At 41.4% G+C, this 27,624-nt stretch overlaps 3 protein-coding genes and 1 pseudogene across 3 annotated transcripts; 1 reads left to right on the forward strand and 3 right to left on the reverse strand.

Moving 5' to 3' along the window:
* Positions 1-392: 392 nt before the first annotated feature.
* On the forward strand, positions 393-8,929 carry LOC139477169 (uncharacterized). The gene is made up of 8 exons (XM_071259720.1): positions 393-703; positions 1,558-1,638; positions 3,345-3,419; positions 3,975-4,145; positions 5,655-5,711; positions 6,591-6,692; positions 7,864-7,897; positions 8,796-8,929. The coding sequence occupies exons 1-8, from the start codon at positions 596-598 to the stop codon at positions 8,861-8,863; spliced, it is 696 nt and encodes a 231-aa protein (XP_071115821.1). The 5' UTR covers positions 393-595; the 3' UTR covers positions 8,864-8,929.
* Positions 8,930-11,214: 2,285 nt separating this feature from the next.
* LOC139477069 (beta-porphyranase A-like) lies at positions 11,215-12,574 on the reverse strand (annotated as a pseudogene).
* A 2,190-nt stretch (positions 12,575-14,764) lies between these two features.
* Positions 14,765-15,835, reverse strand: LOC139477070 (uncharacterized). The gene has a single exon (XM_071259628.1). It carries the CDS (start codon positions 15,833-15,835, stop codon positions 14,765-14,767), a length of 1,071 nt encoding a protein of 356 aa, XP_071115729.1.
* Positions 15,836-20,216: 4,381 nt separating this feature from the next.
* Positions 20,217-23,438, reverse strand: LOC139477172 (uncharacterized). The gene is made up of 3 exons (XM_071259722.1): positions 23,145-23,438; positions 20,755-20,958; positions 20,217-20,454 (listed from the first exon to the last, which is right to left on the reverse strand). The coding sequence occupies exons 1-3, from the start codon at positions 23,434-23,436 to the stop codon at positions 20,282-20,284; spliced, it is 669 nt and encodes a 222-aa protein (XP_071115823.1). The 5' UTR covers positions 23,437-23,438; the 3' UTR covers positions 20,217-20,281.
* Positions 23,439-27,624: the final 4,186 nt, after the last annotated feature.

The raw sequence follows: 27,624 nt of genomic DNA on the forward strand, positions 1-27,624 counted from the left end.
GGTTAACTACAGTTGTCTCGTCTACTGTGGATAGTGCTGGTCTCGTCTACTGTTGAAAGTGCTGGCCTCGTCTACTGGGGATAGTGCAGGTCGCGTCTACTCTTGATAGTGCTGGCCTCGTCTACTGTGGATAGTGCTGGTCTCGTCTACTGTGGATAGTGCTGGTCTCGTCTACTGTTGAAAGTGCTGGCCTCGTCTACTGGGGATAGTGCAGGTCGCGTCTACTCTTGATAGTGCTGGCCTCGTCTACTGTGGATAGTGCTGGCCTCGTCTACTGTGGATAGTGCTGGCCTCGTCTACTGGGGATAGCGCAGGTCGCGTCTACAATTGATAGTGCTGGCTTCGTCTACTGTGGATAGTGCTGTCTCGTCTACTGTGGATAGTGCTGGTCGCGTCTACTGTGGATAGTGCTGGTCTCGTCTACTGTGGATAGTGCTGGTCTCGTCTACTGTGGATAGTGTTGGCCTCGTCTACTGTGGATAGTGCTGGCCTCGTCTACTGTGGATAGTGCTGGTCTCGTCTACTGTGGATAGTGCAGGTCTCGGGGTTATCGGTGATGCAAATGGAACTGGAGTATGCATAACGTCGTTATGTTATGATGAGAACACGTGTGCGTTTTCTCCTGTGTTTGTGTCTATCTACCTCTGTTGTATCAAGGAAGCAAGACATTATGAAAGAAGCTGGAAACATACACAATAGTGGCGTAAGTATAACATGGTGTCAGTCTGGTCCTGACTCGAAGATTTACATGCCGCTCTTATATAGCTTGGATATTGCGGCGTTAACTAACACTCTAAAAAACCTAATCGTTATAATGTAGGGCCTATGTGTTGGTTTAGGGGTGGGGAGATGAGTGACATTTGTAAGTCTTATGTATGTATTGTATGTTGGAGTTTAAATTTCTGATTTTCTAACCAGGAATTCCTACGGGTGGTTAACACTTAATACACATCCACATTTGTCAATAAAATAACCTGGGACAGTGGGGTTGCCCAGTGTTTAACGAATTTGCTCATATCTCTCATCGATTCCCCATATATATGTATGTATAATAAGTAAGGCCAATTTCTGATTCCCCGCAGTAATATTGCTGGAATATTACTGAAAGCGGAATAAATCTTCACTCACTCACTCTATCCCTCAATAAAAATTACCTTCACTTGTAAAAAGAATCTGCAGTAAATGACACAACTTTTTCTCAAACTCCATTGACGCAATTTATTGGTTAAGGCGATGGAACGACATAATGGACGATTATCGATGCCCCGTTTACGCGTATCGATTAATTCAATATTATTTTGAAAACCTCTAGTGACGGCTTAACGAGGCTTAGTATATAGTGACAGGTGCGTTGTGTTGTGAGTGAGTGAGTATGGTTTTACGCCGCTTTGAGCAATATTCCAGCAATATCACGGCGGGGGACACCAGAAATGGGCTTCACACATTGTACCCATGTCGGGAATAGAACCCGGGTCTTCGGCGTGACGAGCGAACGCTTTAACCACTAGGCTACCCGACCGCCGCGTTGTGTTGTAAAGAGTCATGCATATGTTTCAGATGTACATGTTCAATTCTACGTTCAGGACTTATAACCAGACGACGAGGATAGACTACAGTTTCCAGTTCCCTACTAACACGGTAAGTCAGGAAATCTGCTAATTCTACTCCAAAACTGTTTACTGGTGCAAACGGGGTTCTAGCATTATGTGATATTGTGATATTACGATATTGTAATATTTGCCACACACCGGCCCTCTATAAGATAAGGAGAGGTGAAATTGGGTTTAACGTGTCGTCAAAGATTATTGCACTTATATAGCAACGTGCATGCGCGTGTGTGTGTGCGTGTGTGTGCGTGCGTGCGTGCGTGCGTGTGTTTGTGTGTGTGTGTGTTAGTGTGTGTGGCTGCTTGTACCGGTCCGGACTGATGCCGAGATACCATGCCGCAGTTTAACATGAATACCCCACTCAGACACTGTATACTGACTCCGAGCCGACCGGTCCTTGTTTTAGCCCCTTTGTGTCGAGCACCAGACAGGGTAACAACAAGTACCATCTTTTAACGTCTTTTGGTATGACGCGTTCCGGGATCGAACCCCGGACCTTCCGCTCTCCGGGCGCAGGCCCTGCCATTAGGCCATTCTAGTCAGCTTGTGTACTTTGTTGTGAAAAACATATATCAATGACCTGTTCAACGGTATTCCTGACTAAGGTCTGATCAACAGTGAGATATACATGTGTAATGAAAACCCACCAATAAACTAACATTTACTCAAAGAATTGATCTCTTTAACTTACTTTACGGTAAAAACAAGAACCTTTATCTCTTTTACTTCTCTCTCTTTACAATTCAAAGTCCAGTGATTACTTTCGCTCAAATGGCCCCAACATTATTAAAGCATAACAAACGACATCTTTACTTGTTAGCTAATCAATGTTACATCTATATCAATGACCTGCTCAACGGTATTCCTGACTAACGTTTGATCAACAGTGAGATATACATGTGAAAACACACCAATGAACTAACATTCACTCAAATAATTTATCTCTTTTACTTACTTAACGGTAGAAACATGAACCATATATTTTACTCCCCCCCCCCCCCCCTCTCTCTCTCTCTCTCTCTCTCTAAAGTAACATTTACTCAAAGAATTGATCTCTTTAACTTTCTTTACGGTAAAAACAAGAAACTTTATCTCTTTTACTTCTCTCTCTCTCTCTCTTTACAATTCAAAGTTAAGTGACTACTTTCGCTCAACAGGTCCCAGCATCGACTATTAACCCATTTTTCCGTTTCGCGGTATCGGTAATTTACAATTTAAGATTTTCGCGATATAGGACCGACAGGGTACTCCATCAACGCAAATTGTTTTATTGAAGTCAATACTTATAAATGAATACCAGAACAATATTTACTGAACAGGCTGCTTATTTAATCAATAACACACAAAAGGACTGTAGACAACGATACGAATTCACTGACATCGTTCAGCGCGATAATGCAACCTAAGCCCCGCCCATTCTATTGTCAATCAATGAGGAAACAGTAGTTAGTGGGCGTGGCAAATTTATGCAAAAGAAAATGCCATGAAAGTACTCGCAATTTATTTATATAGATGTTTGCTGGAACATACTCTGTGTGTTACGTCACCAACAGTGACGGCATAACGTCTACCCTGACGTTGGTAAAAATAATTATATGCTTGCAACGAATTCCATACTTATTACTGGATAATGAAAAGAATAAGGGAATCTATACGTTTATTGAAAAAATACAAATGTGAGTACATTTCTTATTTGAAAAAAAAAAATGCATTTCAAATGAATTTTGTTTTTTGCAGCATAGCGTCGATTTGACATTTATGATCTTCACATTGGCTGACACAGAAGCTGATGTCACTTTGACTAAAGGCATGGTGAGATTCAAGTTTGAATGCCCTGACTTTGAAATAAAGAAAGCAATATCTCATCATTGAATATATTTTTCAACATCGAAAACGACAACGCGGAAAAGGTTGGTTGGTTGGTTTGTTGTTTAACGCCGCACTCAGCAATATTCCAGCTATATGACGGCGGTCTGTAAATAATCGAGTTTGGACCAGACAATCCAGTGATTGATATCATGACCATCGATCCACGCAATTGGGATCGTTGACATGTATCAACCAAGTCAGCGAGTCTGACCACCCGATCCCGTTAGTCGCCTTTTACGACAAGCATAGTCGCCTTTTACGGCAAGCATGGGTTGCTGAAGACCTATTCTAACCCGGAATAGTCACGGGTATCGCGAAAAAGGAAACGAATTGACATATATTTTTTTATTTTTTTCGATTAAGGATAGAGATGCATCATTTGGGTTTTGTTACGATAATATTTTTAGTGACATTAATGCGTACGCCCGAGGTTTGAAATGAGAACAGGAATGGAGTCGTGTCACCTGAGGTTGTAACAGTCATGTCATTCTTGTCTAGAGTTACGAAGATGCGTTAAACAAGTCAGTCTGGCACTACGACATCCTTGTACATACAGCCGGTGGCAGCTGCGATACCGTCAATAAACCAACAACTTGCAATGACGTAATTGACATGTTCCTACCCAAAAAGGACAGGTACAGATGTGCCATTGGTAACGTTGATGGATCGGTGAGTTATTTTTTATATATTCGGTTCTAGAAAGGTGAGTGAGGTTAGGTTTTACGTCGCCTTGAATAATATGTTAGTTATGTCAGGGCGTGCCAGCTTGATGTCGGGGGGAAACCTTGAGCTATGTAGCTCTTAGTCCTTTACCACGGGCACAAGAAGAAAGACCATCAAGGCAAGGACCAATGATCACAGGTTTCTGGCACACCTAAGGGACGCAACTCTCCACTGCAATGACTGGGTAACCATACCCCCTCTCCTGTGGAGGACATTAAAACCAGTGGGTTATATTCGTAGATGGTGGACGTCGCTCCGAACATTATTTTGTTTCCATCTATCTATGGATAGTTACATCGCCTCCGACTAAAAGTACATTTATAAAAGACCAGAGTCCACCCTTACCGACTGAGGCTGGAATAATGACATATTTTGGCTGGACTAACGAGTCTATGCATAGTCCAATCAAAATCGCCCAAACGAAACCGACATCCGGATCGTAAACTGCTGATTTCGGTCAATTGCAAGATTTGCAAAGCAACTGTACCGTCAACTTGGATTTGGCATATTCTTTCCAAATCTTTTCAGGTTTTAAATCAAGGTATTCAATTAATTTGATGCAGGTACGACCCGTTTCATTACAATAGAGATCTTGATTATCGATCAGATCTTTTTGACTGGGCGCCGCCATATTTGTTTGAAGCAAATGCAAGTAATATGATAGGTGGAATCTGACTGGCAATAGCAGGGACATAGAGGGGACAGAACTCGTAAAAGTCACTAGTGGCGTTACGATCTACCCACGAATTCATCCTAGTTCTGCAAAGGTGGAAATTGGATCTTTATTGGTTCATTCAATTGCCTCAGGAAGATAACACCTTAACGTATATATATACACATGGAAATTAGTTAAGCAATACCCGTATATTCTCAGAGTGAGCAACTGTAATGAACTAGTGCATTGAATGTGTAAAAGATTTCCATACAAAATAAATCCAGAGATTGATCCAAAGAATGAGGAGGCGTCTTGAAGCAGAAGTTCGGGTTCAGGGAGTGTACACAAGATACTGATGTAAAGTCAATATTTGGACTTGCAGGACATTAGTCTTCAATTCCGTGAACCAGATTCGTGCATGGTACCGACAGTTAAGTCTGTGCAACAAAAGTGACATTCGTAATTCTTTGGATGAAATCAAGTCATTTTCCAAATCTGTTACATCACCCAAAAAAACCCACATAATTTCATGGTAATCTTGGCTATGTTCTTCCTCAACCCTTTCTTTTCACTAAATAATGTAAAGGTGTGGACATCCTTTACACATTTCATCGACTAGTTCATTAAAGTTGCCTGATCTGAGAATATAAAGGCGTTGCTTAACTAATTTCCATGTGTATATTTATCTCTTACGCATGCACGTCGCTATATAAGTACACTGATCTCGAACGCGACGTTAAACCCATTTCATCACACCCTCTCACCACATGTATGTATGATATAGCATTACTCTTGAACAGGCCATCTGGATCACCCGCTACAAGCTGTGGATGTACCTGGAGCATGAGGAACGCAAGGTAGAATAAGTGAGTGAGTTAGGTTTAACGCCGCTTTCAACAGTATTTCACACATGTCACGGCGTGTCAGCTTGATCAGGGAGGAAAGACTGATGTTAAGCAAGGTTTAGACGTTTACCACTTCGGTGAAACCCAGGAGCACGGGTATGGTGCTGACAAATATATGTTTCCAGCACACCTAGGGGACGCAACTCTGTACTGCGAATCGTGGCGCCTTTGACAACTGGACGACCCGTGCTCTGAAAGGCAAAGAATCTGACACACATCTAAAATTTTTCTATTTTTTTTCTTATTTACGTTTTGGTGTAAGATTCGATATTCAGACTGAAGTAGACGTGTTGCGTTCGTTACATGCTTTCTCTTCAGTTACATATTGTGGTGAACAGATAGCAGCTGATAAAATCTCGAATGAAACACTAAACTATCACTTGACGATTTTTGGTTTGGTTTGGTTTGTTGTTTAACGCCACACTCGTCAATATTACAGCTACATGACGGCAGTCTGTAAATAATCGAGTCTGGACCAGACAATCCAGTGATTGACATCATGAGCATCGATCCACGCAATTTGGATCAATGACATGCATCAACCAAGTCAGCGAGCCGGACCACCCGATCCCGTTAGTCGCCTTTTACTACAAGCATAGTCGCCTTTTATGGCAAGCATGGGTTGCTGAAAACCTGTTCTATCTCGGATCGTCACGGGTTATCACTAGAGGAAGCCTATTGTACCAGTTTTTCAATCGGGTTGACATCCTTCCACAAAATAGTCCGTTTTAGGATCTGTCCGGATAAACTAGTGTCAAGTGACATTACGAACTGTACAGTGTAGCTGTAAACTATATCATTACTTGAAGCTAACAAAAACGTTCATTTCAGTTTCAGAGAGACTATGGAGAATTAGCCTTCGGTGTGGTCATGTTCGTCATGTTTGGCGCCACAATTCTGATAATTATGTTTGGCCTCCTACTGGAACTGTTGGTAAGCTGCTCACCAAACATGATGTGATTAGATAATTTATGGTTGTCAACTTCTTTAGTATGAGGAACACAACGTTTCAGAGTTCATATTTACCCCTTCAGGTGAATGGAAGTTATGAATGGATGCTGGTGACCTATTCTAACCCGCACAGAGTTGGGTTTAACGCCGCCTTTAACATTATTCCAGTTATATCGCGGCATGTCAGCCTTATGCGGGAGGAAAGCCCGAAGTGATGCAGGTTTCAGACGTTTACAACTTCGGTGAAGGCCACGAGCACGGGTATGGTGCTGATAAAACTAGAACATAATCGGGGCGAACCGGGATTCGAACCCACAATCTTACACGACTGCCCGCCAATGCTCAAATGTATGATATCGTACCAAATAATGTGCCCTCATGTGCACAAACTTACATAAGCTTTCACAGATCGGTAAACTACTTTCTACTAATGGGAGCCTTATGTAATAGTTTTGAAACAAGCAGGAATTACATTGATTTGCAAAGCTTACTGATAGTAGTTCATGCTACAGGTAGGTGACCTGCATAGTTTCGGATCGTAATACCAATTTTATAAGATTGGTTAATCGCATGGACAACACAATTCATTCTTAAGGAAAAAATATTCCCTTTCTCATGACACCCCTACTGACTTTTTTTCCGTTTCTGCATCAGATTCCTCCTTTTTGCACACATAATGTCAATCATAGGGTAACAGATTCGCAGGGGAACCAAGACGTGGTCACTCAGGCTACTACCCGTTTCAACATCATGCGAGCGACATGGAGCTCTGTTGTCACCGAGGACACGTGGTACATACATGTTCGTTACCAACAACAAAATATCACACACACACACACACACACACACACACACACACACACACACACACACACACACACACACACACACACACTCCCTACCTGGTTTTGTTTGTTTCTTTAACGCCTTACTCAGCAATATTTCAGCTATATAACGCCGGTCTGGAAATAATCCAGTCTGAACCAGACAGTCCAGTGATTGATATCATGAGCAATTTGGATCGATGACCTGCATCAACCAAGTCAGCGAGTCTGACCAATCGACCCCTACCTAGTAAGTTTTGAGAAAAACTCATACGAATGATTTTAATTTTAATAACACAAATAAAAAAGTGACATTTGTTTCTCTACAGCGGAAATATACACGGAAATCCCAACAAGCAGAAGGTAAGGCGCACTATCCAGTTCAGTATATACCTTGTTATATGTTGGACCTGTACATTTAAAGAAATGTATATAATTTATTGATTAAATGACTGAACATTTTAATCAAAATACTGAATACTTTTTAAATCTCAAATCCCACTAAAATCCAAACTATTTAATATACATCTTTCAGTGGCATTTAGAAGTTGGAGTGATGAAGTAAGACGAGTTCTATGGATGAACAACTTCTTTATTACAATTAGTGCGACGTTTCGGTGTAGATCATAACACCTTTATCAAGCAATAGATGGATAGGGCTAAACAACATAGGTATATATACACTTATTGACATCAAAGTTGTTACAGTGACTAGTTGATGGACACAGAGATGTGATTAAGCTAATTGGAAGCCAGTGGATGACTAATGAACACAGAGTAAACAAGCAGACAGATGGAGATGATGGAGCCACTGTATTAATTGGATGGACAAAGGGATTTAGCAATTAGGTGATGGTAAGCAGGCGGGATGTAATAGCCTTGGTCTCTGTTCATTGCTGGCTGGATCCTTGTATGTAGGAGAAACATCCAGGCCCCAACCCATTAGAATAAAAGAACACAAGACCTCAGTACAAAAAAAATGACTCAAAATCAGCCATCTCCGACCACACCCAAACCCACCCCGATCACAACATCCAGTTGAACAACATCAAGATCCTGGCCAACATCCAATCAGACTACAAAATCAGGAAACTCCTAGAAGCCATCTACATCAAAAGGATCCAGCCAGCAATGAACAGAGACCAAGGCTATTACATCCATAGAACTCGTCTTACTTTATTTGATATACAGTTTCTCTCCTTTCCTCTAAACCTCGACAGCAATAATTTCTGAAAATAGTGTTTTTTAAATTTCTTTCCAGAAGTTACAGACGATATATCATTAACAGAATACCATGATCTGGACAGTGAAACAAGAATGTCTGTGTAAACATTCAGCGATTGACACTGTGCCATGGTTGTGCTCGTCAGGACAGTCTCAACTTGACTAACATAGCTTGCCACTCCATGCTTTCATATAGCTATGATAAATGTGTTAATTCATCAACATGAGCATCCACATGTACATGAACGCTGTGATTTTGCAAATAAATGTGGTTTTTTTATGTAACGTGTACCATTAATTGAGATCGCACATAAGAATACCTTAGTCATCTGGGAACAAGAGACGCTGTGGCGGCCATTTTGAAATGGGTGGAACAAGCAAGCGCGTAAGAATATGGGTGAATATAGCATTTCGTCGTCTTCAACAAGCAAGCACTTAAAGTGTCAGCTACATTGGTCCATTTTCTGAGGGAAGGGATCGGAAGAAGGGCAGTTTTAAGTTTTATCACTACATTAAATGTTTGATCAAAGAACTTGGTGTAACAAATATTATATTGGGGATAACACTTTCTTAGTAAAGTACCAATTCTGGTACTTTGTTGGATTAAGTCAATTTCGGGACCAGAATCTGTACTTTATTAAGAAACTTGTTACATTTGATTGCTTTCTAAATGGCATTTTGTATTCATAGCTCTCGGCCAAGGGAGCTGTGCCAAATTTCACATGTCAGAGGGGTACACAAAGTATGTGTTCTAGACTACCAGTTTTCGGCTTTTCATTTTTGTGGAAGCCTCGGTGGTGGAGTAGGTACCAGAATCTGACTTTACTAAGTGTTATCCCAAATATGTGTTACATTTGGCCGTTTTCTAAATGGCATTGTGTATTGAAAGAACTTAGCATTAGGGACATAAGAAATAAGGCCACATATAAGGCCAAAATGTGAACTGGAGATGTGATCAGTCAAAACCACGCATCGGTAAAAGTAAAATCTAGTTTTGGCTTGACTTTGAAACCCGAAGGCATGCCCATTCATCGTTCGTTCTGGATTCCATACATTATGGCCACATAAGACTTCGTACAAAAACTTTTTTGGAGGGTCCAGCAAATATACCATTAAAGTCAAATCTCAAAGTGAGAAGTGTTTGCTGCAAAACAGCAATACCGGCGGTTACCATGCAGTCTTTCACAAATATATGCAACACAGCCTATAATAGTTGGCAAGTCTACATTACTGCAGTTTCTGAAAATGAAGAGAGTCTCTCGGCTCCTTTTCATTATATTTTATTTAGATCATTTATGAACTGTCTTTTTCTGTAAACTAATCTCATTTCGGAGACTAGATGTTAGTCTATGCAGGGCGATCTCATTCCACGGTATGACCCGGAAGTCATATATATGTGCAATACATTTCTGAAGTATGTTGTGAAAGAACTGCTCCCTCGAACATATTTATCAAAAAGGACAAGATTAGGTTTTTTGGCCTGGATGCGTCTGAGGCTTTAAATGGGCCTATTCCGAAAAAGTTTGTATTTGTCATTTTCCATGACGCCCTCTACATATTCCGGGTCGTACCATGGATGGACCTCTTTGTCAAAACCACAAGCATGGCGAAGACGGTAATAAAATGATCGAGCTACACCATCATGTCGCTTAAGATACTGTGTTTGTGCAAAATATATATTTAAAATTTAATTTTGAAAATACGTGTGAAAGACCATTACAGGGAACGCCCATGACAGACGCACGACACGATCAATCAGTGTCAGGTGGTTTGAGTAAATCTGCATAGTGCCTCATGAACCAAAATCTATCTGTATCCTCTACGACGCGTTACCTTCTCTTAGCATATTCGTCATGTCGGATTTGAATAATGCTAAAAAAAATATTCTTAAAGATAATTTTATTAAATTAAAATAGTTGGATTTGGCCGAAATATGTTTGAATTGTTACCTTGTTTCGTTTTGTCGCTGTGTGTACATCTGACTGTACTTCTTAACGTTATGGCAGGACAAGCCGACTGTTAACAACGTCTGAACGTGGCCATGACGTCTCATAGACTAGGGTTAGAGTAGCTTCCCTTTGACAAAGGACAGTTTCTCTTGCGGACAGACTGGTGGATTGCCAAAAAGGCAAGTAAAAACAATTGTTGTTTTGCGTATATGTTGCTTCGCCACTGTATAAGAAACAGATTTAAGTTGGAACTATATTGGCTACTATCACTGTCTGACTGACACATCACTTGCCCTGTGACGTAATAAATATTAATGCACGCATTCCAGGAAAACTCGTAATGTTTAGATAATGTTTGTGAGAGAGGGAAAGCGATTTTCAAACACAGAATTAAAGAATGACATGATATGATAAAGAGGTTATCACGCTTGTGTGTTTGGGGATGGTAAATATCCTGTAAAAGGAATAAACATTGTATTTAGCAAGCCTTGGCGAGATAACCTCTATTTACTGAAGTTTTCCAACAACAAGTGCAACGGAGGTCACATGGCCACCGTTTCCACCAAAGGTCATACCGACGGAGTTTGCTGTGTGGACCTGTGATTCAGGGACTATGAACTCCCACGTTCCATTTTGTTTCCCCCTCAGTCTTCAGAGCATCAAACAGCTTGAAGACACCGTGTGGCCATTGAACACTACTCCATGGGGTTTTGCATTGGCATTCTTGTCTCGGCTAACTCTCACTCTAAGATGTGCAAGATGACTGGAAGCCAGAGCTGGGTAGATGGATGGTGGTCTGTGCAGGTCTGTTTCTGATGGGGATGACCATGTCCTTACGTATACCGTAGTATGTGTTCTGGTTGCCTGTGTGTATTCCGCCAAAGTTGTAGTTGGTTTTGAACTTGTAGAAGCAGGTTGATGATCCAGGGAGGCCAACGGTGCCGTGAAGCTTGGACCTGTCGAAATGGTAATTAGGGTGAACAGCTGAATTGCCATTTTCGAACAGAATGCATGTTTCTTCGCCTGTAGAAGGGTTGACCCAGCTATAGGGGAAGTTGAGTTTTACATTCTGCCATTTAGAGCCATAGTTATGGAGAAAAACAACCATCTCTTTGTTGTGAAGGTTTCCAAGGGCAAGTGGTGCAACTATTCTCTCCTGTCCACTGTATTGACTCGAGACCCAAAGACACTTTTGATCATAACAAAAAAAATGCCAAAACGTGAAGACTTTGGTCATTTGTAGGGGATGACCATCCCTGGTAAACAAGGAACTTCGAAGTGATTTATGACCCGGGTATTGCTCATTTGAGAGGGGAAACAGTATAACTCTGTCGCTAAGGTTAAGAAAAAGTAAACATGAAGCCGTTTGGTTGATAAATAGTTTCAAAGTCTATCATTCCATTTTCATTTTCGGCAACTCCAAACACACTACCTCTTCCAAACTCACTGACAATTAATGGAACATTTTTCCCTTTCTTAAGATGAGAGTAATTTTCCACCATGTCAATAGAAGCAACCAGACGAGCTTCGTTGATACCAAAGGTGGTGTGACTTCCACCCTATACACGCACATAGTTGTAGGCGTAGAAAGAGAAAAAGTCCAGGTGATCAAGAGACATGTCCAGAAACTTAGCAGTTCTCTCCAGTAGCTGAAGTTATTTTCGTCTGATTTTCGTAAGGCCATACTGGTATATGTTGGTGCACCAACTTTCATTCCAAATCTTGATTTCATCTTTTGGGCGACGGCCTTGTGGAAGCCTATATTTGTTTGCGGGTCAATACTCTTTTCGACCCAATCAGGTTCATTGATGACTTCAAATATGAAGATACACTTAACAAATATTGAATATGCTCCAGGAATATCCATGGAATGATATCCCAAAATTTAGTGATTATAACAAATATAGTAAATTAAAGTCACATCTTTAGATATATCTATCTTCTTAACAGACAAATCATTAACAACTTGCGTTTTTATACATTTAGATTTCATTACATAGTTTTAATTTCAATTTGCGTGCAGTGGTAGAAACTTACATTTCCGTACACTAGGCCTTATGTTAACATATAGCAAAACCTTCAAAATGGCAACGCTTCTGTCTGCAGATTATCATATCATATAAACAAAAACGGGGAGTATCAATTGTAATGGGCAGTTTTATACATATATATAGATCTTCAACACGACTGTAAATTCAACATCATTCAATATTGAGTAAAATCAAACAATTGTTATCATTGTGAATAATTCTAGGAATACCACCTCTATCACATCAGTGCCATAAATTCCTGTTTATGCTGAGAACCACACTATAAATTTTTATAAATTTTCAACAGACGTCCACTACACTGCCAACATATCCATAGTTGTGAGGGAAACCCTATCCCTTGCCAGAGGCGCCACTGCACATGCGCAAGGCGGGAATCTAGTCACTTCTTTCAACCCATACTCTCATCAACTAGATGCAGATATTTGGGGAGGTGGGAGGGATTAATTCCTGATGTGATAGAGGTGGTATTCTTAGAATTATTCACAATGATAACTATTGTTTGATAATTCTTGTGAATACCTCACCTCTATCACATCAGTGCCAGTATACACCAGAGGGACCGGTGGGTTCTGGTATCTAGCATCCCATAGATATTTGGCTAGAGAAGTGGTAAAACCAAGGATTATATGCCAAAAGGGGTCTTAAACGGATGTGTCTAATTGTCTACTTACAAGACTTAGACGTATAGAATTTTCAAGGCGTCTTGTGATACTCATTTGTGACGTCACGTCCGGCGATGACGTCATCTGTGACGTCACTTCCGGTGTCACTATTCTCCCGTATCACTTATGACGTGGTTTACCGTTATGCCCTTTTGGATAGTGATATTTAACGTATCTTAACGTTTCTCCGTTGTGATGACTCCTATGACGTCACTTCCGGTGGTAGTACATTGACGTTCCTATCATGTAGATTACCGTATATCACTTAATCCTTCGATCTCTGATTTCAGTGTTGACATTTGCCCTGTTTTACTAACTCAATAGCGCAGTCCAGTAACAAAGTACAACTTACCCTGAGTTCATGAGGTACTTCTGAAATCCCCAACCACCACCACCCACCCTCTTTTTTCCCTTTCCTGGAAGAGGGAGGGAACAGGTTACTTTACTTGGTAACTATCACCTGGGCGGCCACCAAAGGCCCCAGAGTGTATAGTCCATTTAGATCGGTCTGTATGTCTCGTAAGTAAAAGTTTGAAAAAGTGTTGTGGAACTTCCACTGGCAGCGGGCCACGATTTGTTCGATGGATGCAGTATTCCATGTGGCTAGGCTTGTTGCCAGTGCTCTGATTTCTTGGGGTCTGCAGCTACCCCAAATCGGAGTGGAGATTTGCGCCATTTTATAGCTATCTGTGATAACTGTTTTTAGCCATCCCGCTACAGCGCCCTTTGCGATGTCCTTTTCTGACGAGGGCTTGCAAGAGATAAATAGGCGTTTTCTCTGCTTTCTGTGGGGTTGAGTCGCTGTGATAAAATATCTCAAGGCTCTTATCGGGCAAAGCAATCTATCCGGGAAGTCCACACTTTTACTTAGGGCTGGTATTGTGTATTGCCGATGTCCGAGTGGGCCGAAGGTTGACGACTGGTGTTTGGCAATAAATTCCGGGAGCGATCTGAACGACACTGCTTTCCATTCTTTGGTATGGGTTACAGTGGAGATATCAATAGCGTGTAGTTCTGACACGCGAGCCGCCGTAGCCATGGCTAAGAGAAAAGCAGTTTTCTTGGAGACTGATAGTAATGTCGCATTACTCATGGGTTCATACGGTGCTTTCATCAATTCTGACAATACTATAGATAGATTCCATTTAGGAAAAGTACGTGGTACTTTTATATCTTCCAGGGCAAAAGACTTCATAAGTCGATTTAGTGCTGCATGGGTACCTGTAGATAGGTCATCGTGTTGTAATACTGATGACAGGGCTGATCTATATCCTTCGATAGTGCCGTGTCGTAATTTCTTGTCATTTCTGAGATGGGGCAAGAAATTGGCTACTATAGGTATCGTTATATCTCCATGTAACTGTTTTCCTCTTCTCCATTCGATGAACTTGTCCCATCTGTTATTGTATAATGCAGATGAGGTTTGTCTCCATGAGCTAGCCACTCTTCGTGCAGCTGATTTAGAGTAACCGGCTGCTTGCATCTTATGCCAGATAACTTCCAAGCGTGAAGATGGAGGTTGTCGAGGCGGCCGTAAAATATGTCCGTCTTTGGTTGTCTCAATAGGTCGTGACGTACTGGGAGTTTCAGAGGTACTTCTATCAGGAGTTGTAGAAGTCTGGGAAACCATGCCCTTTTTGGCCAAGCCGGGGCTATGAGGATTATGACACAGTCCGTTTCCTCTATTTTCATCAGTACTCTGTCTAGGAGAGCCCTTGGGGGAAATGCGTAAGCAAACATTCCCTTCCATTCCATGGAGAGCGCATCGACTTGGAGTGCTAGTGGGTCTGGTACCGGGCTGACATAGACTGGTAGCTTGTTGTTGAGACATGTGGCGAATAGATCTATGTTTGGAATGTCCCATATCTGGGTTATCCACTTGAACACCTCGGGATGTAGTGACCATTCTGTGGGTACTATCTTGTTCTTCCGGGATAGGTAATCTGCTAGTATATTAAGCTTGCCCGGAATGTGTCTTACTTCGATCTTGCAACTCACTGAGTCTAACAAGGCATATAAACGTGTAACCTCCTTCAGTAAAGGCTGAGATCTTGTGCTTCCTTGGTGCTGTATGTAAGCGACCACGGTTGAGTTGTCTGTAGCGATCTTCACTGACGAGTGGTGTAGACGATCTAGCCAAGCTGTTAATGCTAGATATATCGCTCTCATTTCTAGACAGTTGATGTGCAACTCATTCTCTTGGGAGGACCATTTCCCTTGAATGGTGACATCGTCCATATGGGCACCCCAACCCTCTCCTGATGCATCTGTGTAGAGTTGATGTAGGGGGGTGGGGTAGTTTAGTGGAATACCTGGCATGACATTTTGACGATCTAGCCACCAAAGGAGTTCTGAGATTCGAACTTCTGGTGGTTGGATTAGTTCTTCTAGCTCTAGGTTCTTGATGGTGTTCATCCAAATCTGCAAGGACCGCAATTGTAGCCTGCCTCTGTAGGGTAGGTCTTGGATAGATGTGAGCGTGCCTAGACAAGACATCCACCACCTTCTCGACTTGACGGGCTGATCGAGTGCGCTCGTAATCATGTGCTGTACCCTTGTATATCTGTCCTCTGGGGGCGCGACTATGCCCTTGTCGAGAATACATCTTGCGCCTATGTAGGTGATGGCCTGTGTGGGTACTAGCTCTGATTTTTGAGTGTGAACCAGGAAACCTAAATGTGTGAGAAGTTGGATGAGACACACTGTGTTTAGACTGAGTTGTGATTTGTACTGATCAACCGATAGGAAATCGTCTATATATCCGTGCAGCCTTATGAGCTTCATATGGGCGAACCCAATGACGGGATTGGTGATCCTGGTGAATAACCATGGGGCGATGGATATGCCGAATGGTAGTACCCTGAACTGGTATCTCTGACCGTTGACAGCGAATCGTAGGTATCGACGATGACTTGGATGGATGGGGACGTGAAGATATGCGTCTTGGAGATCTATGCTTATCATCAAATGTCTTAGGGAATTCTTCAACTTCAATATAGATTCCTACTGAAATGTGGGTGGTTTTTCCAGGTAATCTTTGTTCATAGTTTTTAGGTCTATTATTAATCTCATCTCTGAAGAATTCTTCTTCGGTACCAGAAAAACTGGGGAGTAGAGTCCGAGGGTGGTGTCTGACTCCTTTAGGGTGCTGATAGCTTCTTTTGTGAGTATTTTTTGTATGGCCACTTCTGCTGCGATTAGCTTGGGTCCTGATAGCTGGAATCGGAGTCCGGTAGGATGAATGACTAGTTTTAGTCGTTTAAAGAAGTGAAGTTTGTAGCCTCTTCTTATTACCTCGAGTAACCATGAGTCGTCTGTGATGGTCTCCCAGTTGTCTGCATACTGCATAAGACGGCCCGCGACAGGTCCCGGAATAGGATGAGATTTGAACTTGGGAAGTCTTGAGTCGATGTTTGTAAGATTGGCTAGTTCGACTGGATTTGGAATAGACGTGTCCTTGGTCTTCCGTAATGCTAAATCGTTGTCCGTAGGGCAGGCGAAGTCGGTAGGATCTGGATGGGTCTGTAGATTTATGGTGAAGTCATCTCCGGAGGGGGCCCCTACGGGAACTGCCTCTTCCTCTGCCAAGTCCTTTCTGTGAAGTGGGAAAATCAACTTTGGAGCTCTTGTACCTGGGTTGATACGATCTGTTTCTCTGAGTAGAGGCTCGAAAAGAATCCTGGTTGGGCTGTTCGCGTCGGGGTCCAGGATTCCGTTGCTGGGGTCGAATAGCCGCCGGTTGTCTCTGTAACTTGGATGCTAATGAGATGGTGGATTCCTGAAATCTCTGGTTAGTTGAAGAGATAATGGCTTCCTTCACCGACTTCAGTCTACCGTTGAAAATCTCTGATGACGTAATGGGCTGTGACATCATGGATCTCTTTAAGGGGTCTGGCATTACATGATGAACTTGCTGAAGTAAGTGTCTTCTTTGCATGAGCAAAAACTGCGATGACATCCATACTTGAGCTGATAGGAGGTCTTCCTGCATCTTCAGTATGTGGTCTAATGAGCTGTGGATAAATCCCGTCTTCTGTTTAGTCATCTCCGTGGAAGTGTCTGAGGGAAGATCTTCGCTCTGGTTGCACGGTGGTATGACATGGCGAATACCAGCTGCTAACCAGTTGATGTAAGAACTGGTATTCATCATTTGTCTATTGACCCTATCTAAACTCTTGATCTTGGACATATCAATGCGCATATTGGGGTTAAGTTTCTTAACCAGATCGAAGTAATCTTCGTCAATGCTAGGCTGTAGTGAGAACGGATCATCATGTGTTTTGTAAGCAGATTTAATAAATACAGGCCTCAGTATAGCACTAGGTCCCGCTGAACAATTCAATTGATTTTCAGTTCTCATGATGACGTCATCCAAATATGACGGAGGGGGAAGCGTATGGTATGGTTCGGTCCCTTTATCAGGTCCCTCATATCCTGCACGTTCAATCAAGGGTTTAACGGGTGTACTGTCCTGATCTGGTTTTAATGTGGGCATTAGTTCATAAAGTTCTGCTAAGATGTCTCTAAGGGAGTAATTGTTTGATCTATAATCCTCCTCTATAGCAGTGTCCCCATAGGCTGAATACTCCGGTGTAGATCGGCACCCCCTACTCTGACTGTGCTGGGAGTGGGTCGTATGGCTGAGGGTATCGTAATCCCGGTCGTCTGACTTACGACAAGCTGTGCGGGAATCACGTGATCTATAACTGTATAGTGATGTCAAATTTCCCTCGCTTTCTTCGCCCGTATAACAGGACTGTGTGTCAGTATGAGAGGGTGCATGCTTAGGATTACTATCCTGATAGGCACGAGCTTTGTCAGTGCGTCTATGATAGTGGCTTGACGGTGACTGGTGCGTATTTCTATGCGTACTTCGGTGTGAAGACCGTGATTCACGATGATCCCTATGGTATGCGTGGTAGGGAGAAGATCTATGAGATTCTCGGTCTCTTAGTATAATTCTCCTACTGTCCTCATAGTTTGATTCAGCGTAACCTTGCTTTACATGTCTGCTGTATGAGGGTGTACTGCCATATTCAGCCTTAGATCTCTGTTTATTCTCGTGATCGATCCCTAATTGGCCAAGCCGGGTTTGATTGACTGATTCTTTTAGATCTGAGATTTCTCGAGACATAGATTGCATGCGTGTGTCAATCATAACAGACATATAATTTGTTATTCTTTCCCTGAACTCATTTACGTTAAAGGGGGAACGCGGCAGAGGGTGAAAGTCGTTGGTTTCTGTCCAAACTCGACGATCGACCGTACCAGAAGTTGCCGGATGCAAGTTAGAGGTACTTTCTGATTGACCAGTAAAATGCATCTGCTCCTCAACATTATAGGGAGAGTGGGATGAACGACGTGGTCTCTTCTCCTCATAAGGTGAGACGGCGCCCTCGCGCGACACTCGCTTGTCACCCACGTGATTAATTTTTGCCGCCTCGGGCTTAATCACTTGTTTTCTTGATGTTGATGCTCTAGTGACTTTTTCATAATCGGGATTTTTGATCCATGCCTTGGAGAGCTTGTCAAATTTTTCTTTTGAGAGATGCTCGCAATAACTGCACTTTGACTTCTGTGTACAGCTGCTTTTCTTGCATGCGAGACATGCTAGGGTGAGGATCCCCCGGAGCTTGGTGTTGTCCACAGCCCGAACAGACAGGTGTCTGCTTATGAGATGATGATCTCATCCCACAACACTTTTCTTAACTAATTACTTACTAGAGACTCCGATCTTCAATACCCCTGTTCTGCTTGTAGAACTGCTTTTTGCTTGTAATCTATGAAGCTCGAGACGATCTAATGCTTGTAGTGTGGAACGCAATCACTTGTTCGGATGTGCAACAAAATTTTTCCTTGTTGTCATCAGGACACACAGGAAAGAAGTGACTAGATTCCCGCCTTGCGCATGTGCAGTTGCACCTCTGGCAAGGGATAGGGTTTCCCTCACAACTATGGATATGTTGGCAGTGTAGTGGACGTCTGTTGAAAATTTATAAAAAATTATAGTGTGGTTCTCAGCATAAACAGGAATTTATGGCACTGATGTGATAGAGGTGAGGTATTCACAAGAATTTTGTGTATTCACTGACATGTTACATTTCCAGAAGGGAACCATAGTAGATCTATTGTGTAGATGCCTGTTATCGTTTGGAATTCAAAGTCAATAAAGGGCTTTAATACAATACAAATAAAGCCATTGGCAAAACTTATACGTGATGAAAGATTGCCCAGATGGTTTCAAAAGCCCGATGGTATTATTAGAATTAAGGCCATCTTTACGATATAGTTGTATTATTTCGAAAATTCAAAAGTCAAATATTCTGAAAAGAGAACATTTTATTTATGTTATATAACCCATGGATATCGGGTACGTTTGTAATTTGCTTCAAGAATGGTCGCACACGACGTTTTGAAAACCTGGGTTTGAATGAAATAATGCTAAGAATAATGTGCTGAAACCGAATGACCCTTTAACTAAGTCCATAGAATTGTGTTGTACACATTGCCTTGATCGTCTATTGTAAATAGTTACCTTTTTTCTAAAATGGCGATTGTTCTCGTCGTCCTTTCAGTACAGGTCAAGACGTTCTAACTTAAATCATGAATGCCACTGTAACCCGATGTAGGGTTGTAATTTGCTCCAAGAATGGCCGTATACTACAATTTGAAAATGTGGGTTTGAATGAAAAAATTATGAAACTAAAAGGCTGAAACCGAGTTACCCTTTAACTAAAACCATGGGATACAGAGTGAAGTGTCACATGATAGTATGAACACATTGCCTTGAGCGTCTACAATAAATAGTTACCATGCATTTTACCTGGAGGAGATGCTGGTACAGGACCCTACGTATTTGTTTTACACAGGTATTTCACACAGGGACTGGCGTCTGTAAGAACAATAATAGCCCTTGGTTTTCAACTGATATAAGTATCCACAACTCCCCGTGAAAGGGGCATTTTGTCCAGGGATGTAGGTCGAGCCGTCAGTCCAGATTTTGGAGCCATCAACAGATTTCAGACCAATATGTGCTGCAATAAAATAAAGATTAACAATCAGACCTCAAAACGAAATACCTCAATGTAACATGGTGATTTGGTGAGGGGCATTTTCAAATCTCTTGATTATCAAAATTATTTAGAAGAGATGAACACTTTGAACAAACAAATACTTTATATAGAGTGAGGCTATGGGGGTTCATCATGACATTGACTGAGAAGTTGGACAGGTTAAACAGGAAAGAGAGGTGGTAAAACCTGTTTTTAAACTAGTTCAATGTGTTTCCTTTTTCTAACTTGCAATCGCGTCTAAAAATGACATGAAGTACTTACGAGCTAGGGAAGGCGACACCTGAGCCAGAATGTAGGCGTGTTTCTCGTCTGTGTTGAGGATGATAAGGCGGCCACCTTCACTCTCACATCGGTCCTGACTGGCAGTCCAATTCATCTTGCTCAGGTAAAGCTTGAAACACAGGCGTGGGGACAGGACTGACGTGTAGCCTTGAGACACGGGGCACGGGTCTGGGTGTGGCGGAGCTGAAGATAGAGACAGTGCTGGATCACAACTGATGACTATATATGGTATGGACTAGCAACGTAATAACAATTGTAGCCACAATGTGTGATATTCCCCTTCCAATAGAGGTTGAAAATCAGCCTTGGTGAGGTGAAAGTTAACAAACGATGAAAGAGGGCAAGTGATAGGCATAAATATGCTGGCATGCCATGCGGGGCCATTGCAAGACAAATGGGTCGTCATCACAGTGTTATCACTCGTTTGATTGGCAAACATGGTCAAACCAATGATGTCGATGGCAGGCATAGGTCTGGTAGGCCAAGAAAGACCTCTAACAGAGTGGATAGACGTATTTTCAGGATAGTCAGACGAAATCCATTTGCCACTTCAACAGATTTAAGACTGCAGTGGATTACCCATCAGAGACTCTCGATGATGACCTTAAGGCGTCGCCTCAGAGCAGCTGGTTATAACGCCAGAAGATCAGTAAAACGTAAAACGACTGAGAAGCACAGGCGGAATCGTCTGATATCGTGCGTGCCTGTAGTCGATGGAACTTGGCCAACTGGAGAAGGATCCATTGGTCTGACGAGTGTCGAATGCTGCTACAAACTGTTGATGGTCGAATACGTGTTTGGAGGGAACGTAACACTCGTTTTGCACCAAGGAACACCTAGAAGACTTTAGCATGTGGCGGGGTGTCTGTCATGATATGGGGTTGTCTTTCCTTCAGCTGCAAACATTCGATGGTGACAATTCGTGGAAACCTGAATGGCCAACAATACCAAGATGCCGTTCTTCGTCCAGTGGTAGTCCCTCATTTTGACAACCATCCTCTTCAAACAAGACCTCTTTACATGGACAACTGCTAGACCACACAGACCTCGGGCCATTCTTGGCCAGAAAATCAGACATCGTGATCCCCCACTTCAAAATCTCGCTGGACTTGAAACCGAACTTCATGAAGAATGGATCCGTTTGCCTCAGAAAAGCATTCAACGACTTATGAGTATGAGGCGTAGGGTTGAAGCTGTGGTCAATGTCCGTGGATCATACACACGTTACTGACGTTTCTGTCTTGCAATAGACACTGCACTCCCTAGGGTGTCTATGTGACACCTGATATGGTCTGCTAATATCATGACAGTTACATGACAAAAAAAGTTTTTTCAATGTTTTCTAATCCTTCAATTTCTGGTCTTCGGTAAAATTCCTTTCTGCTCATATTCTTTTGGAACACAAGATAAACTTGCTTTGGGACAACTTTTGCATCACATGAGGTTTACATATACATCTCGTTATAATAGTCATCACTACGTGCCAAAAGTAACAGCTCACAAATATGGTGGGTGGCGCTTAATATTTGTGCATGTGTATATTTGGACAATGATTAGTTCTCAGGAAAGTAGTACTATTTAATGTCAGCAGTGGTGAGGAAGTCATTTTTTTAGATGCCCGAATTATAAGTAGACTTCTGAAATAGCATGGATGGATGTCAAGCGTTATAGAAACATGTGGAATATTTTGTGATGTTCAAGTGATCCTGGACTGGTCTGGAACTATGTAGAAAGTGTTTGAAGCTTACACAGTGCAAGATCAAGACTGATAACTACGTATGAATGAGCAGCTTCATTACAATTGTAGCTATATGTTTAATGTAGCACTTGGCCATAAATACTATCATGTACAGGATCCCTGGTTTCATTGTTATTTGATAGTTATTCATAAACACACGCCAATAGTACAGTCTGAATCGTACACTGGCTCAGTAGTTCACCTGGGTTGAGAAATAAGTCGCTTCAACCTTATTTTTCTGACAAACACAGCTGACTTTTTTGTGAAGTAGTTGCCAGGGAAAAGAAAGACAAATGTGGTATGTTTTTAAGATCCTTTGTGACAATGGTGTTGAATGCCAATCATGACAGCCTGAACGAACTTGAATTAATTATCATTGTTGCAATTCACGCAACATGGGCGCAACAATATGGCTACAATAATTATGGCAAACCCTTTGCCTATTTTGAATAGCTAACGTTACTCAAGGAAACTTTCATCTAAATAGGTCTTGCAGTGAACGTTGACCTCTGATCGACGGACAATCAGACAATCGAATGGCAAACAACTCACAATGACAAAAGATGAATTGACATGCAAGTGACCTGAAAAAAATCTGACCATACATAAACTGAAGTCTAATATTTCTAACCTCCTTGCTGAAGGAAACTTCTGGCGCCGGGAAGGGAAACACTCGAGGGAGACAGGGATGATCTGTAGATGGAGCACTGATCACCATGATGCATCATAGCAACACATGCCTCATCCCTGGCACAGACGGTGGTACAGTCAGGCATACTCTCCGACTGGTTGATGCTGGTTGGTGTCTCACTCGCTCTAAGGTTGTCCAGAGGGATAAGTCTTGCATACACATGTCTGGAAACCACAGAGTTCTTTGAGAACACCGCTTGAAAAAAGAGGAATAGAAGTATCGGCAGAATCATTCTTTCGCCTCCACTTCAGTTATAATCATTAGTGACTGAGTGACACTACTTCCTGGCGCTGCAACATATACTCTTATAATACACAACCTAACTATTGATCAGCTGTATGGGCCAATCACGAGATCGTGCATTAATGCACGAGTGGCTTACGCTCAACTATCGCGACATCACTGGGGACTTTCCTCCCACATTAAACTCAAGTACTCACTTGATAATATTTACTGGCTTGTATATGGAATACGTACTTTCACACAGACAGAAGAATCGATAACTTTAGTTAATCTGTAAGGCAACAATTACAGTGAATAGTAAATCGTACAAGCATGACGTTTCAATTGTTTTCCTACAATGAGCCAATCGATGAAATCAATGATTGACTTTCTGTTAACTCTTAAATAATGTACAACCTTCTTAATGGAACAATGGTTTCTCGCAACAAAAGTGATTATAGAAGGAAACTTTAGTAAATTCCCATACACTCACAAACACTAATTAGTTATTTATTTGAAATTAGCTTCAAGTCACGTTTGATATCTTTGTTTCCATCATGCTTGGATTATTTTCAATTTTTCCCAAGGATTTGATACTGAAACGTGTATGGAGGAACCCGAATGGCCCATGACACCCATGGGATAAGTTGTTATTCACATCAGTAACATTTCATCGATTTCGTGCTTTTACCGTGTTAGGCAATTATATTAATGACCTGTTCTGTCATCACAATGCAATAGCTAGCAATCGAACCCGGGTCTTCAGTGTGACGAGCGAACGCTTTAACCATCAGGCTACCCGATTGGGGATATTGAGGCGTTTAACGTATGTGTGGTTCTTAAACGGACCTACACAAGTAAGCTTTAAGATGTTATATTAAACCCCGTATATCAGCCTTATGTGATATGACATGTTGTCTTAATTGTCATCTTTTTCTTGTTTGTCATTTATGCAATTGCTTTTATTTTTATTTTTTAAATTTTATGTCCAATTTTATGAGGTATGTGAATGTAGGTAACTTGTAAACATCGGACATAGGACTTGTTGTGCTGCTTCTCTTGTGACTTTAGAAAGCTAGACTGTCATGAAAATGATCCCAAGGATAATCTCTGGAAACGGAAATGCACCATATTTTAGAAACTGACTCCTCTCGTGAGTGCCTGCAGCCTTTTCACACCATACTGTATTCATCTTCCACGCAGAGAGAGAAAGGACAGAAGGGGTATTAGTGGGAAGAACAAGAAAAGGTTGAGAGAGAACGGTTGATAGCATTATTTGCCCTCCGCACAAATCTGGCAGCAACCTTGACACAATCAACTTTTCAGGAATCACTTTGTTCAACTCCCTGTGAGGAATTGTGTCTTCAGTGGCAAACAATTATTTGTAACATTGGTTTGACAAAAACACTATTTATTAGAAACACAGGCTGAACTTATTCAACATAACTTTACCACTGACCAGATATTAACCTTGCAAGCTATCATCAACAGATATTAATCAAAGAAAGATGGAAGGTTTTGTTGTCATTTTATTGACTTCTCCAAAGCCTTTGACAATATTAAATAATTAAATATTGTTCAGGAGCCTCTTAACCGTTGGTGTTAAAGCTAAATTCTGTTTGATGTTAACATGTATCTTTATGAGCTTGTGCGATAATTCTGGATCATATCAAATGTGACATTGGCACCCATCAAGGATATATCCTGAGATGATTTTCACCATCTTCATCAACAAAGTTTGCTAAAAGGTTGGTAAAGGAAGGTTAGAAAGGTATTTTTTTATTTCCTCATTTAATGTTGTGTTCCTTCATTATTTGAAGATGATGTTCCTAACTTTGCAATTTTATGATTTGTAAATTGTATTATGTCATTCAAGGGGAAATAGTCCCACTGTGTAGGCTCGTCCAAAATGCTTCGGCCTTTATATGAACTGGTGCACGATCAGCGAAAGAAATAACAAGAAGCATACTCATATTAATTATTGTTGGGCGTTAAAATTGCAGGTCATATGTGTTTTGTGCGATAATGGAGAAATTATAAAAAATGCGATAATGATAATAATTAAAAAGCTGAATATGTTTCCAAGACATTTGATTGGTTAACTAATCAACTCTTTTGCACAAAAACCGAAACTGAATTGGGCCACTACCACCTACTGGACTATTGTTTATTGGCTGACTGATAATGGAGTGAATGAGAGAGTTGGGTCGAACGCCGCTTTGAACAAGCCTCAAGTTACATTACGGCGTGTCAGCTTGATGTGGGAGGAAAGACCGAAACGATTCAGGTTTAATATTAGAAGTTGATGGGTATGGTACTGACAAAGCCAGAATCAATCCGGGCGATCGTAGATATCTTGTGTGCGCACAGAACGAAGTGTGACTATTTCAACATTGATAAACTCAGTGGCCAAACGTGGGAGAGATATGACAATCGGTATTGGGAGAAAAGGTACAGTCAATCGACGTGGACATTCTGAAAATATCTGGGAAATGAGAAACTTAACACCCCTACTCATAAAATGGACTTGTGCGACATTGTGTTAATACTGCTAAATATGTTTAAATCTTGTACAAAATATAAATATTCTTAAAGTGGCTGTACATCTCATAAGAGAAATAAACGACTCGTGGTCATTGTTTTAGAACAATAAAACACTGCAGTGATACAAATCAAAGAAAGGATGTGCCATGCATTGTTTATTCTGCGGTTTATTGTACGATAAATAAACTACCCCTCATCGTTTATGCCTATAAATAAATATATAAATATACAAATATATGCATGCGTTAATGAGGTATAAACGTTGATCAAGGTGGTGGAGGATGCTTTTGTGTCGCAATTCACAATATTTCAAGATGAGAAAAAGAACAATGTATTATTGTAATTACTCCACCAAATATTCCTAAATTGCGACTGTAAAACACAACTGTTATCAGACAGTTCATAGTTAAGACTAAAGGATACATAACTGATACACTATCCATACAGTGGCATCATTGGCCAAATCGACTGTGGCGCCGCAATTGGCTGAACAGGGTTACGACCCTCAAACTTTCCAGGAACCTACTTGTTTCAAGGTTTACCAACACCACGTGGTCGTGGGTTTTACCAAAGAGGTGGGGTGATACAGAAATGACGTTGGAACTGAAGCTGGAATGTGAGCTTGAAAAAAAAGTTGGATCGAATGATTGAGGGAGGCTGGGCACAATGCAATAGCTAGCAATCGAACCCGGGTCTTCAGTGTGACGAGCGAACGCTTTAACCATCAGGCTACCCCATTTGGTGATATTGAGGCGTTTAACGTATGTGTGGTTCTTAAACGGACCTACACAAGTAAGCTTTAAGCATCTTTAAACCAAAGAGGTGGGTGATACAGAAATGACGTTGGAACTGAAGCTGGAATGTGAGCTTGAAAAGAAAGTTGGATGGAATGATTGAAGGAGGCTGGGCACCGTGATGAGGCTAAATATGAGGATGAGGTGATTGTAGCCATCAAGATTGCTTTACACATACGCGGGTGGGAGAATGTATCGATGTGTTATTTAACGGAACAGCAAGCGCAGGTAGACAAGCTACGTTACCATCGATCGTGTGTATGGCGATACCTAGCTGTTGTCTTATGGACCGGGGAGGGGTATTGGCATTATAATGTCCCAAGAAATATCAACACAATAGAACTTCTGTCTCTGGAAAAGGTCTTAAACCTGCATTCTTTCAGGGTTTCGGTTCGCTTTTATATATGGATATTGCCATGTGGATTTATATTTACGATTTTTTTTATTTCTAGAATACGTATTGCTTGCAAAATAATTATGTTATTTTTAAATTAGGTGTGCCATATTGTATGTGTATCTTCTATTTGTCGTGTACGCGTTTCATTACTTTGGGGTTTAGTGGTTCACAAATATTAGATATCTCAAATATCAATGTCCATAATTTCTGTCATAATCCGATGATTATTGGTTCGAACATTTAAATATAAAAAATGAAAAGTATATGGAGACAAATAATTCTTTGACCATTTCAAAATATCAGTTATGGAAACTGCTACACCAATTTGGTTTCCGTTACAAAAAAAGTAGGCTCTAAAAATACTGCTGGTATAGAAATGAGTGTCAACCAAGCGAAGTGCCATATCAAATCGGCCATCGACTCAGTTTGTAAAGGTGAGGCTATCTGAACGACAACTGCATCA

The sequence above is a fragment of the Haliotis cracherodii genome, unplaced genomic scaffold (assembly GCF_022045235.1).
Source record: "Haliotis cracherodii isolate W230 unplaced genomic scaffold, xgHalCrac1.p SCAF_31, whole genome shotgun sequence".
In the NCBI taxonomy this organism is placed as follows: domain Eukaryota; kingdom Metazoa; phylum Mollusca; class Gastropoda; order Lepetellida; family Haliotidae; genus Haliotis; species Haliotis cracherodii.